Below are 13,247 nucleotides of genomic sequence, written 5' to 3'. Positions count from 1 at the left end.
AAACTATAGAAGTTAAGGGCTGGCGAAATGGGCTGGCCGACATCAGGGCTGGCGAAATGTCGGCCGCTTCTACTTCAGTGGCCTTGTACGAATAAGGGGAAGAACTTGCACTGGGTAATATTCAGATGCTTGGTTGGATTACTGTTCTTATTAACCGTGGTTCTGTAGAAAATGTAGTTATTTTTAAGAATGTTCTCAATTTCAGCTAACTTAACTGTTTGTAATTTTCGAACATGAGGCTGATGATTAAAATATTATGAAGCTTCCAAGATTAAAGATTATGAAACTTCCAAGCCTCTGTTATCGACGTGTCCGTGGTGACCTCATTGAAGTAAACAAGCATACCCACGGTTTATACAAGGTCCCAGAAGGATTACTAGAATTTGAAACAATAACCAACACCATGTTTATAGGGGCCATGGCTATAAACTGAAAAACTGCGTTGTAACACATCCATGCGACAGCATTTCTTCTTGCTTCGAGTCACCGACATGTGGAACAGCCTCCCTGCCCTGATATAGCATCGTTGACTCTCAGAGTATGAACGCCTTTAAGAACAGACTAGACGAAGCTTTACATATTCTATTCTATTCTAATATGATCTTCCTATGCCCAAGAATATGATACATGCAGTCATATGTTATGATAGATGATATACAATGCCAAAAAGTGCACTCTGCCGGTATGAAATATTGCCAGATATATTCAAATACTTTTCTCCTTACCTGAACTTAGCTGCAGCATTCCTGCCTGACTCGCCAGGCTGAAGTGCAACACAATGAAGTGACCAGGGATATATATTTCCTTTAGTTATCCCCTCAACTAATTTTCTATGAACGTTGGTACTCTAACTCGAAAACGTTGGTAGGAACAAAATCAAATGATTTTGTTAGCATAGTTGCATATGAAATTACCCTCGTTATAAATTAAATTTCAGACGAATAGTATCCTGTTTATCTGATCTGTGTCCATTGAAATACCTTTGCATCATCGAATTCATTTAGGCTGAAGGTAATCACCGTTTTGTATCTAACTTAAAAATTGGAGACGTACGACGATTCGAAAAAGTATTGTAGAACAATCAATTAAATACCTAATTCAAGACATTTAATAATTAATTTTGTGAGTATATAATTAGTAAATAACGCTTAAATTATTGAGTAAATTAACTTAATTTACGAATTGCCGACTTTACAGTCCCAACAAGTCGTCTGCCTCAGAAAAATTGGAGTACTCTACTCATCCGCGCAAAAAGAAAAAACTTGTTCAGTTACCCACTGAATAAATCCTGTAGGTGCTACTTAACCTTGTGTCTTCAGTGCGGGCGCACCGACCTCGTGTTGTATTCAATTTCGGTGGCATTGCGCCGTCAGCATTTTTACATGTATCTTTGAAACTTGAAGGCTGGCGAGACGCCGGCCGCTTATACTACAATTGCTCTACGTGAATGAAATGAGTGCCTTTCATTGCGTAGGAATGAGGACGTGGTAGGATTAGTGTTGTTATAACCGACAGTTCGGTAGAAAAGCAATTCATTTTAAGAATTTTTTGTTTCTCTTCCTCAATTATTACGAATTAAACTGTTGTAATTTTCGCACATGAGGTTTTCATGGGACATTTTATTGCGGTATTACGACGTCTCTAGTACATATTATTTAATATCAAGCAAAGTGAAGGTTTAGTAAAGCTCAAGTTAGAACTGATGAACATAAATTTGCCGGAATAACACACACACGTCAGATAATCTTCTCATTCCGTACTGCCCGACGGTCAGTATAATTACTAATATGATAATTTTGATAATAATGAGAACAATAATAATGATAGTAACAATTATGGTAATATTACAAGTAATAATAATTAAATAATAAAAATAATTTCAGCATTAGCAACATGTGAGAAATATCGTATATCAGAAAACTTGATATTGCTCAGATGTGCTCAACTATAAGCATTTTTCGTTCGCTATTTTTCAATATACAAAACAGAACGGCGCTGCCCCGGACAACAACACCGTTGCTGCAGCAGGGGAGGCTCTTCCTTTCACCTCGACCACAGCTGTGTTCGGCAATGTACGTGAACGCTTGTTACCGTTCACATGCCTGTTATTTTTCAATCACCTCTAATATTTATTCAAAGAAGTATTCAAGATAGGCATTACATTTTGATATTCATCACTGGACACGTTGCCGTTACAAACTCGTGCTGCACATTATTAAATTCTGAAATGCAGCACGCGGCCTGTCTCTGATGGTCATATGGCTGAGTAGTTAGTATGTTATATCGTATAGATCACTGATTTATTTGTATATTACTCCATATAGGTAATAGATATGTTTTAGATGGTAAATGAGGGGTTTAAATCAAATGTTAGATTTATTAATATTTGCTCACCCTCGACTATGTAATACAACAAAATTATTTGCTCAGACCACAGATATCTAGTTGAAATCCAGCATGCTGTTTTTGGTTGCAAGTTCGAGAATAACGTAATGAAAATTTTAAATACTACGTTGTATTAAAGTTGAAGGTTTCTCTTGCTTAGATGGGACAAATTTCCTTGATCACGAACGTTTCGGAATATTTAGAAACCAACTTTTAATGCAATTTAGATATTGTTAGCATAAACTACGAAGTTCAATCTTCACTTTTATCCACATCTTCTAATATCTCAAACTGCGATAAGTTTTACTGGATTATTTTGTAAGCAGTAATGTCTCAGGAGTTTGTTCCCGCTGCATATAATAAGTTTTTAAGTTCGCAAACTCTCCAAGTATTTTCTCTATGAAAAAATCACTCCGAATTTTCAATATTCTTTATAACTGAACACCTCTTTCACGAGATATTTCAGTTCGAAAATTTTTATTTGATGTTCGGTCATAACGAAAAGTAGGAGTGTCTCTGCTCTGGTACGATATTGATTGCGGCGGACGCCATCTAGTGGCAGTTCGTGGACTCACGTCGCTGAGCAGTCAGTGTGTTGTTGTCGGTGGTGCAAGTGGTGTGTGCAAACATGGCGCTCAAATATTTAGTTGGCCAAAGTGAGTAAATGTGAGATTATACTCGTACAACTTAATTTTTTTAATACTTTAGTTAGGATTATTTTTGGGGCATATTTTATGATAGATTAAATACTGGTAGCGTGTTTATTAACCAAAAAAGGCGATTCCATCATGGTTATCTCTGGCTGTTTGTTACGAGTGACTCATTAACATCATAGCTATCATGGACGTTGCTTCATGATAATATTCAAATTCTGCGTCAGCAGCCGAGCAGCGTGACAATATTTATCTTCTATCAATGAAATTCTCGAAAGTGCACAACAATTGCTTTTATGTTGAGCCTCTTTTGGTCGTTAGCACTGTTGATTGATTCAATTTTAAAGTGCCTGTCGACGAAATAGGTAGGCCAAATTATTGCTGAAACATTTTGATTTGTGGTTCTAATATAAATTCTTAAAGAAATAATTAGCATATTTTCAGACTTGGGTAAATTTGGAAATTGTGACTCACTACTCAGTGTTGTAGTTTTATCAAGCTGTGGCTGTGGCCTGTGGGAAACATCTATATATTTTCTATGCTGCAATCCTGCAACTAGTGCTTCCTTTGTTCATGCCAGTCTACAAAATTGGACGGAACTGCAGACGCCACCTGTGGAGCTGTGGTTTGTAAATTGTAAATGAGATGAAAACACCTGAGAATTGTTTGCAGCCAAATAGGAAAATTTGGTAGAAACTGATCATGAATTGAACAAAAATGCCTTTAAGTTTTGCTAATTTTACCTGTTCCTATGGCCTTTCCTCCATTTCTTCAGAAGTTCAGTGAAAAGCAAGAATAAATGGTCTATGTCCACCTGCAATCTTTGGAAATCACCTGCCAAACAGTAGTTTTTACACAAGATTTTATGAGACTTCTGCGAGTTCTGCCTAATAATCCAAATAGGGTAAACGCGGTATATTCTGACACATTAAGGACATAGCAAAAAATGAATGGCTATAAAAAAATCACAGTATGCACAACTCGAGTTCTGTTTGCTTTACGTCACTCTCAAAACACCGCACTACACGCCAGCATACTACATTCAGGATGATGTATGTTTTCGGTGAATTTTCCCGCGCATTTTCACTTTTTTTAAGCTATTGCTGTGCACCGTTGGCGCAATGTAATGAAAATTGATTCTCTTCGCGCACGTGTTCGCGCAATCCCGGCCATCAATTCTACGTCGCGCTGCCGCGCACGAGCAGTTTGTGGAGGAACAGACATAATACTCAGTACAGTATGCCTTTAATTATCTTTCAATAATATATGATTTTTCTTGATACGGAAATTTGGTGAATGAGAAATCTAGAACTTTGTTTTAGAAGAAATTTTCTCCAAAGTCATATGGCAACACTGAACACCGTCTGTTTACATTTCGTATGTGTAATAGCCGCAGTTTATGATTACCGTACGTTCCGTATCTGACAAGGCGGACAAGTGGAAGAGTCAGAAGTAACCCGGACATGTCTTACATTTTATTATTGTCAGTTCGACTCGCGTAGTCAATATACTCGCGTATATTGTCAACTAAAATAGTAGAACTATTTTAGCTTTCTAGAGTACGGCGCACGGCGCATATTTTTACCAGCATAGTACGGCGCACCGCGCAGGTCGTTAAAATGACAAAATAAATTCCCGTGCACCTGGCACATCTTCCTGACCATGGGCCAGCAACAATGAAACGTCACAAACTGTTGCCATATTTATTTAAAAGCCTTTAGAATGCAAACCTACCAAATCCATATATTCTGACGCTGTGTGTGACTAAATTTGGCATTTTGTGAGACTAATTCCAGCCGCACTTCAAACTCTACTAATTTGTAATTCCAACACTCTTGTGTTCAAATTCCATTTGCTGTGTGAGCTGTATTGGGATACGACACAGCTTGGAATTAGAACACTATTGAATATTGAATACTACTTAATTAGGCTTTTAATTAGGAGCTATTAAGCTTTTAATTAAGAAAATTTCAATTTTTGCACACAGCTCAGAATGAGCTGTGTGTGTCTAATTCCAAGCTGTGTCAGAATTAGTTTTTATGTGTCTAAACCCGCCTCTTAACTTAATCATCTATTAATTTATTTACCACTTGAAATCAGCAAATACAAGTATACTTAAAGGATTCCTAATATATTCACAGACTTATTTAAAAGTCCCAAACCATAATATTCTTTCTACACAGATAGTTTATCACTATTTGGTAGAGCAAGGTCAACTATCAACTTTGACACGTTTTTCCAATGTTCTCACTGGGTGGCATGCACCGCCTCTCTTTGGACCTTAACATTTTCGCGCTAGATGGCCCAGACCTAGTGTTTTGGCAATAGTATGGTGCGCAAAAGTATGACGTCACTATTTCAACCATCAACGAATGCATGGAACTAAGACAAAGCTTAATATAAAGGAAAAAAGTTGAGAAGTGTCGGAATTACCCACGATGTCGGAATATACCGCGTTTACCCTAGGGTTTGAGTCAATTACTCAATTTTACCTGTTTTCACAGTCATTGCCAAATATGTTTCTTAGAAAAGAAAAAAGGGCACATTTCTGCCATGATTTATGGAAATTTCCTGTGAAACAAGTTTATTACTAGTAGTTTTGCTAATTTAGCATTACATGCATGGAATTATTTGGAATATACCTATCTACTTGGTGAGCCTCAACTGTATTTTTTGAGCCGTGGTTTTATGGATCTGCCAGTCGTGATTCAATTTCTGCAAGCTGTGAATTCCATATCTTGACCATGAAGAGCCATTTTATGAGCCACAAACTTATTAACAAAAGTCCTGTGCATGTGTTACCCAGAATCTCTCTAATTTTACCCTAAAACAGGCAAACCGCAACAATAACATTTGTCTTTACTTCAGTGGCAACTGAACACAAGATAATGTAGTCTGACCGCTCTGACATGACCGCATCTGCAACTGCAACTATGTGATAACAAAACCTTTTGGATTGACTCATTATCACTAGGTACTTTCTGCAGGATATTTTGGTGGGAGCGTTGTAGTACTACGTACTGCAGATCGCGAAAGTTAAAAATTTTATGAAACAACATGTTTGCAAAGTGCAAACTGTGATTTTGTCAATCAAACAAAAATACATGACGTTAGAGCTGCGATATTTCATACCTACAAAAATTATATTATATTCAAGCTGCAATATTACACTAAAGATGTAATATTATTTATATAATGATGTAATAAATAAAATAAAATTAAAAAATTAATTTTTTATAATTTCATAATAAAATTAGAAATTCATTGTACATGTGAAACAACATAGACACTGGATTCTTTGGAAATGCTGCCTTTAAAAAGTACCGTAAAATGGGGTAACTTAGACCGGCGGGGTAACTTAGACCACTTTTTGTTTTTTTTAACAAAAACCCCCACTACTCAAAAACTATTTGACATAGAAAAATTTTGTCAATGGGCATTAAAGGCCTAATACTGAGGCTACATAACACAATATAAAGATTTGAAAAGTTTGCATATCTAATAGGTTAAAAAATTAAAAATGTGACCCATGAAAAAAAGCTATTATTTAAAGCCTGTCAGAGCACCCCCTCAAATTTTTTTATTTTTTGGTTAAATAACTCCAGGTTTTGATGCATTGTAGTAGAACTCTTCTAGTTACATATGCAAATGACAAATTTTAGGAAAGTGTCATAGTTTGCAAATGGGGGGCGCTGCCCCCAAATGGGGTAACTTAGACCACCTAATGTCAGCCCTGACGGGGTAACATAGACCGGCTTGGAAGTTTATATAAAATTACCATATGTAACATATTTTATGTTTGACAGCCTATTTATGTTTTTTCTTTATGTTTCAGACTCTACAGAGTCTTATATATGGTAATTTTAACTTAATTTCCAAGCCAGTCAATATTACCCCATCAGGGCTGCCATTAGGTAGTCACATTTCCTTCATTATGGGGTGGTGCCCCCCATTTGCAAACTATGACACTTTCCTCAAGTTTGTCATTTGCATATGTAACTAGAAGAGTTCTACTACAATGCACCAAAACCTGGAGTTATTTGAAGTTATTTTACCAAAAAATATGATTGATTTTATCACCCGGTCTAAGTTACCCCAAGAGCTGGGGTAACAAAGACCATCACTTTTTTTGAAATTACATAAAGACTATGAGAGGCAGGAGCCAGCAATTTATGGTGAGTGAAGCTAGAGTATAGACCTGTATTTTGCATGTTTCAATTCAAGTTTAATTTAGCTAGTAAAAAAATGGCATCATTTATAATAAAAAAAGTGGTCTAAGTTACCCCATTTTACGGTAGTACTAATTTTTAAATGCATACGTACTATAACTAAAATTTTTTGGAATAGGTCACTCAGACAACCCCTGTTTTTTAATTCCATGATTTAGTAAAGATTTTATTCAATATCCATACATGTATAATAATGCTTGTATTTATAATACCTTACTGGTCAACTTATAGGTTTTGAAAGTAAATTGGAGGAAAAGGCTGAGCAGTCTGCGCTTTGCCACTACACAAGTGATCATCAACAAATTATTTTGACAGCAGTCAGTGTGTGTGGTATGACAGGTGTGGGATGTATCAACCCTAGGAGCTGCACAGTACCACAATCCTGTGGTACTGTGGAATTTCCCACAGGACCACATACAGTACCACAGTGCCACATTCTTCAAATGGGGAAGTTGAAAATTTCATGGAAAGACATATGTGCACTAGTATTTTGATCAAACCAAAATGCACAACTTTGGTGCTAATAATCCAATAGCTACAGAAATAAATGGATATTAGATTAGAGCCAGAATATTTTAGTATAATGTAGGATTTCTACAATCTGGGGCAGTTTTACATCATTCATCATGTCTTATTGTTGCATCTCACTAGTGCCTAATTTTTGTGCTAGTGCCACAAAATTCATGTCCAATTTTGAATATTTGTCAGTGATTTTAGTGCATTTTCTCATTTATGGAAAAAAAGAGTTATAATGCTCGTCATGTCCGTCTGTTTGTCTGTGACTTCACATCACAGACGGACAAGAAAATGCTCTCTCTGTCACTCACTGCAGTGAGTACCATACTGAGTTATATTTTCTAAGATTGTACACTGTTAGAAAAATTACCATTAACGGTATAACTGGCGTTTCAGTGGCCGGTCGGCACATGAAAAGAAACAGCGTGTTGCCGTTTTTATTCTAATTTAACACTAGAAATCCATTAAACATCTGATAAAAACGGCGAAACAGTTTATTTTCACAGGGCGACCGGCCACTAGAAGGCCGGTTGGACCCTTTTTTCACCGTTTTTTCTAACAGTGTAGGTTGAAATAAGCGAATCATTTCATTGATGATTTTCAAAAAATGTAGGCAAAATGTGCTGTTTTTCTCAATTATTACATAAGAAACGAGTAGAGCTGAAAATTTTAGCAAACATGGATATTTTTCTCATTTCCAATTAGCTTCAGCCTGATTATGTTGTTTGTATCTACATTAAATGAGATGGTCAAAACTGCCAACTGCCTGCTGGTTCAATTAAGTTTTAATTACAACTGAAAATATTAAATATTATTCACTCCACACTTGCCTCAGGACAAGATTAAAACAATCCTAATTTTCAAACTATAGATCAAACTAAAGTATTTCAGCTCCACAAGGATATATACAGTTTTATTAAATTAAAAATCTTGAGCCTGCAAGTTATGCATTTTAGTTTGATTGAAATTATCACTGTTTGTGCAAATAAGGTTTTGCCCTTCATTGTCTTGTTCATTTGAAGAATCTTGGCTTCATTTTTCATATGATAAATAGAAAAATTTTTATTGTAAAACAAAATTAGACTAAATCAGAATATTCAGTTACCACCTCTGGGCTTACTAATGGTTAGCAGATCACAATAATGTGAATTAGCATCAAATTAATTTCACAATAAAATGTACAGATTACTTGTAGATGCCACATCACAATACATGTTTTATTCAGTAGCATTAAGTTAGTTTTATTTTATATAGGTAATCTCAGTCAACTCAATAGGGGATTAGAGAAAGCACTTTATACAGTGTCTGAATTAAGGTCAATTTTGTTTCCATCAATTTACAAAAATATTTTTACATGGTTGCTATAGTTTGCCCAATGCCATCCTATAGTTGATGGTGCCTGTATAAACCCATACTGAGAGGTGGGTCTGGCTGACCCACTTAGATGAGTCAACCGCATTCCAGTAGCAATGAAATTTTTGACTCGCTTGCCCACTTATGGGTCATACCATAAATTTAAATGGCCAGCAGTAGGTTGGTGCGACCCAGAAATGGGAAATTGAGTCAAATAAATGCATTGTTTTTTGAGCACGGTTGACTTACCTAAGTGAGTCATTTAGACCCACCCATTTGTCTCAGTGTAAAAAGGCAAAGTAATTGTAATAATTATAATATTTCCATAATTACATGAAGTAATTATGGAAATTTACTGAAGCTTCTCATCTGCATTGATGCATTGATACATGCAAGCCTAAGATAACTAACATTTCTCTAATTAATACCGGTATATAATAATAATTAGGATAAAATAGTATAAAATAGATGATAAATTCTTCATAATAATATAAGTACCTGACAGAGAAAATAGACATGCAGGCAGCTGCAAGTCAATTAATAATGGTGTAAAGTTATTATACTTGTCCAATGGCTGCCTAAATTAGCTAATAATAATATAATTTAGTATAAATCAATTTTCAGTACCTACGTGTCAATAAGCTTAATGAATGTCAAGGCAGCCTTGTCATGTCCAGGCTGCATTGTCATGTCCAGGCAGCCTTGTCATGTCCAGGCAGCCTTGTCATGTCCAGGCAGCCTTGTCATGTCAAGGCAGCCTTGTCATGTCCAGGCAGCCTTGCACCTAATGGCCACCTGTCCCTATGCACCTAATGGCCACCCGTCCCTATGCACCTAATGGCCACCCGTCCCTATGCACCTAATGGCCACCTGTCCCTATGTAGGTACCGGTACCTAATATGGACACCTGTCGCGCACGGTATACGGGCCCGACAGGTGGCCATATTAATACGGGCAACCGTCCCTATGCACCTAATGGCCGCCCGTCCCTATGCACCTAATGGCCCCCTGTCCCTATGCACCTAATGGCCACCCGTCCCTATGCTCCTAATGGCCCCCCGTCCCTATGCAGAGATCATGAACGAGGTGATCAAGTCTAAGAAGTCCAAGGCGACGCAGGACTGGCGCGTGCTCGTGGTCGACCAGCTCGCCATGAGGATGATCTCCACGTGCTGCAGCCTTGTCTTGTCAAGGCAGCCTTGTCATGTCAAGGCAGCCTTGTCTTGCCAAGGCAGCCTTGTCTTTTCAAGGCAGCCTTGTCTTGTCAAGACAGCCTTGTTATGTCAAGGTAGCCTTGTCTTACCAAGGCAGCATTGTCTTGTCAAGGCAGCCTTGTCATGTCAAGGCAGCCTTGTCATGTCAAGGCAGCCTTGTCTTGCCAAGGCAGCCTTGTCTTTTCAAGGCAGCCTTGTCTTGTCAAGGCAGCCTTGTCTTGTCAAGGCAGCATTGTCATGACAAGGCAGCTTTGTCATGTCAAGGCAGACTTGTCATGTCCAGGCAGCTTTGTCATGTCAAGGCAGACTTGTCATGACAAGGCAGCACTGTCTTGTCAAGGCAGCCTTGTCACTGCCGTAGCTCCATGTTTCCACCAATAGATGCAATGTATGTGTACAGCCTTCCTTTTGAGTTCAGTTGACATAGAAATGTTCTCTGCGGTCACGTCCAAATATCTCGTAACTAAAGCACTTCTGAGAGATAGCAACTCTTGCTGGAAACTTGCAGAGAACTTGCCGGAGTTGTTGGAGAACTTTGAGAACCATAGCGTGCCCTAGGTTGTAGTTGCAATGCAGTCTTTGAACTTGTTCTTATCTAGGTCTTGTCGAGGAACTTATTTCTATCCTGAACCTATTTCTATTTATAACTTATTTGTATCTAGAACTTATTTCTATCTAGAACTTATTTCTATCTAGAACCTCGAGGTTGTTAGTTCTGAAGCCACTCCAGGCATATATATGACTGCACTCTTGCTTCTTTTGTGGGGGTGGGGGTAATCCTGTTCGTTCCCCCATTTTTCGATATGGGAGAGGGAGGAGGGGGGTGGCAGACCCCCACCCCCTCTCTTGTAATTTCGGGGGTCCGTGCCCTTGACTCGATGACGTCATCCATATTGATCTTCCCCCCCCCCTCTCCACTAGCCCTCCCTCCCTCCCCTCTGTCTGTACCCTAAACCTCACCCCTCACTTCCTCCCCCCCTCCATTTACCCCCCCACACGTGTTGCCATCTGTCTTTTGCTGATCACCTGTCCATGTGCACCTAATGGCCACCTGTCCCTATGCACCTAATGGCCACCCGTCCCTATGCACCTAATGGCCACCCGTCCCTATGCACCTAATGGCCACCTGTCCCTATGTAGGTACCGGTACCTAATATGGACACCTGTCGCGCACGGTATACGGGCTGTCTCTTATACACATCTAGNGAGTGAGTACCGCCGCCCTCATCTCGTCTGAGGGCATCACGAGTGAGTACCGCCGCCCTCATCTCGTCTGAGGGCATCACGAGTGAGTACCGCCGCCCTCATCTCGTCTGAGGGCATCACGAGTGAGTACCGCCGCCCTCATCTCGTCTGAGGGCATCACGAGTGAGTACCGCCGCCCTCATCTCGTCTGAGGGCATCACGAGTGAGTACCGCCGCCCTCATCTCGTCTGAGGGCATCACGAGTGAGTACCGCCGCCCTCATCTCGTCTGAGGGCATCACGAGTGAGTACCGCCGCCCTCATCTCGTCTGAGGGCATCACGAGTGAGTACCGCCGCCCTCATCTCGTCTGAGGGCATCACGAGTGAGTACCGCCGCCCTCATCTCGTCTGAGGGCATCACGAGTGAGTACCGCCGCCCTCATCTCGTCTGAGGGCATCACGAGTGAGTACCGCCGCCCTCATCTCGTCTGAGGGCATCACGAGTGAGTACCGCCGCCCTCATCTCGTCTGAGGGCATCACGAGTGAGTACCGCCGCCCTCATCTCGTCTGAGGGCATCACGAGTGAGTACCGCCGCCCTCATCTCGTCTGAGGGCATCACAAGTTCAAATTCTCGTACACGTATTAATACGGGCGCGATATCTACCCGTATTAGCGGCATGATGATGGTCCGTGTTAGTGGGTGGCATTAATCTCCCGTATTATCGTCTCACCGTATACTGGGTCGTACTAACGGGACCGTATGCTTTCGTATCAACGCTCTCTCTATTTACGTCAGGACGTCATACGTCTATTTACGTATATATTGACCCGTATTGTTGTCTCGCATAAATGGCGTTTATTTGCCGTACAAATGACAAATTTTGCCGTATAAATGGCCGCATTAGCGTGCCGTATCATTGTTGCACATTAACGCGCCGTATTATTGTCCCATATTAACATGGCGTATTATCGTCCCATATTAACGTGCCGTATTATCGTCTCGTATTAACGCCCCGCATTATCGCCCCGTATTACCGCCCCGTATGACCGTATGACTCGTTGCAGTCGTGGAGGACATCAACAAGAGGCGGGAGCCGCTGCCGCTGCTGGAGGCGGTGTACCTCATCCAGCCCACCAAGGAGTCCATCAGTGGACTGGAGCAAGACTTCATCACCAGCAGCAAGGCCATGTACAAGTCTGCTCACGTCTACTTCACTGAGAGTGAGTCTACTTCACTGAGAGTGAGTCTACTTCACTGAGAGTGAGTCTACTGCACTGAGAGTGAGTCTACTGCACTGAGAGTGAGTCTACTGCACTGAGAGTGAGTCTACTGCACTGAGAGTGAGTCTACTGCACTGAGAGTGAGTCTACTGCACTGAGAGTGAGTCTACTGCACTGAGAGTGAGTCTACTGCACTGAGAGTGAGTCTACTGCACTGAGAGTGAGTCTACTGCACTGAGAGTGAGTCTACTGCACTGAGAGTGAGTCTACTGCACTGAGAGTGAGTCTACTGCACTGAGAGTGAGTCTACTGCACTGAGAGTGAGTCTACTGCACTGAGAGTGAGTCTACTGCACTGAGAGTGAGTCTACTGCACTGAGAGTGAGTCTACTGCACTGAGAGTGAGTCTACTGCACTGAGAGTGAGTCTACTGCACTGAGAGTGAGTCTACTGCACTGAGAGTGAGTCTACTGCACTGAGAGTGAGTCTA

The 13,247-nt window shown here is 40.2% G+C and overlaps 1 protein-coding gene across 1 annotated transcript in view; it reads left to right on the top strand.

Annotated features, from left to right (window-relative positions):
• The first annotated feature begins 2,985 nt into the window (after positions 1-2,985).
• The window catches only part of LOC108681542 (protein ROP), a 19,958-nt gene continuing 9,696 nt past the window's right edge, over positions 2,986-13,247 (top strand). The window contains exons 1-4 of the mRNA XM_047882839.1: positions 2,986-3,041; positions 10,209-10,305; positions 12,069-12,118; positions 12,603-12,758. Of these exons, the coding sequence (XP_047738795.1) occupies positions 3,014-3,041; positions 10,209-10,305; positions 12,069-12,118; positions 12,603-12,758 (331 nt within the window). The 5' untranslated portion in view covers positions 2,986-3,013. The remainder of the gene's footprint in view (positions 3,042-10,208; positions 10,306-12,068; positions 12,119-12,602; positions 12,759-13,247) is intronic.

Source organism: Hyalella azteca, unplaced genomic scaffold (genome assembly GCF_000764305.2).
Source record: "Hyalella azteca isolate HAZT.00-mixed unplaced genomic scaffold, Hazt_2.0.2 contig11444, whole genome shotgun sequence".
Lineage (NCBI taxonomy): Eukaryota > Metazoa > Arthropoda > Malacostraca > Amphipoda > Hyalellidae > Hyalella > Hyalella azteca.
This window is presented reverse-complemented; position numbering and strand designations above follow the sequence as displayed.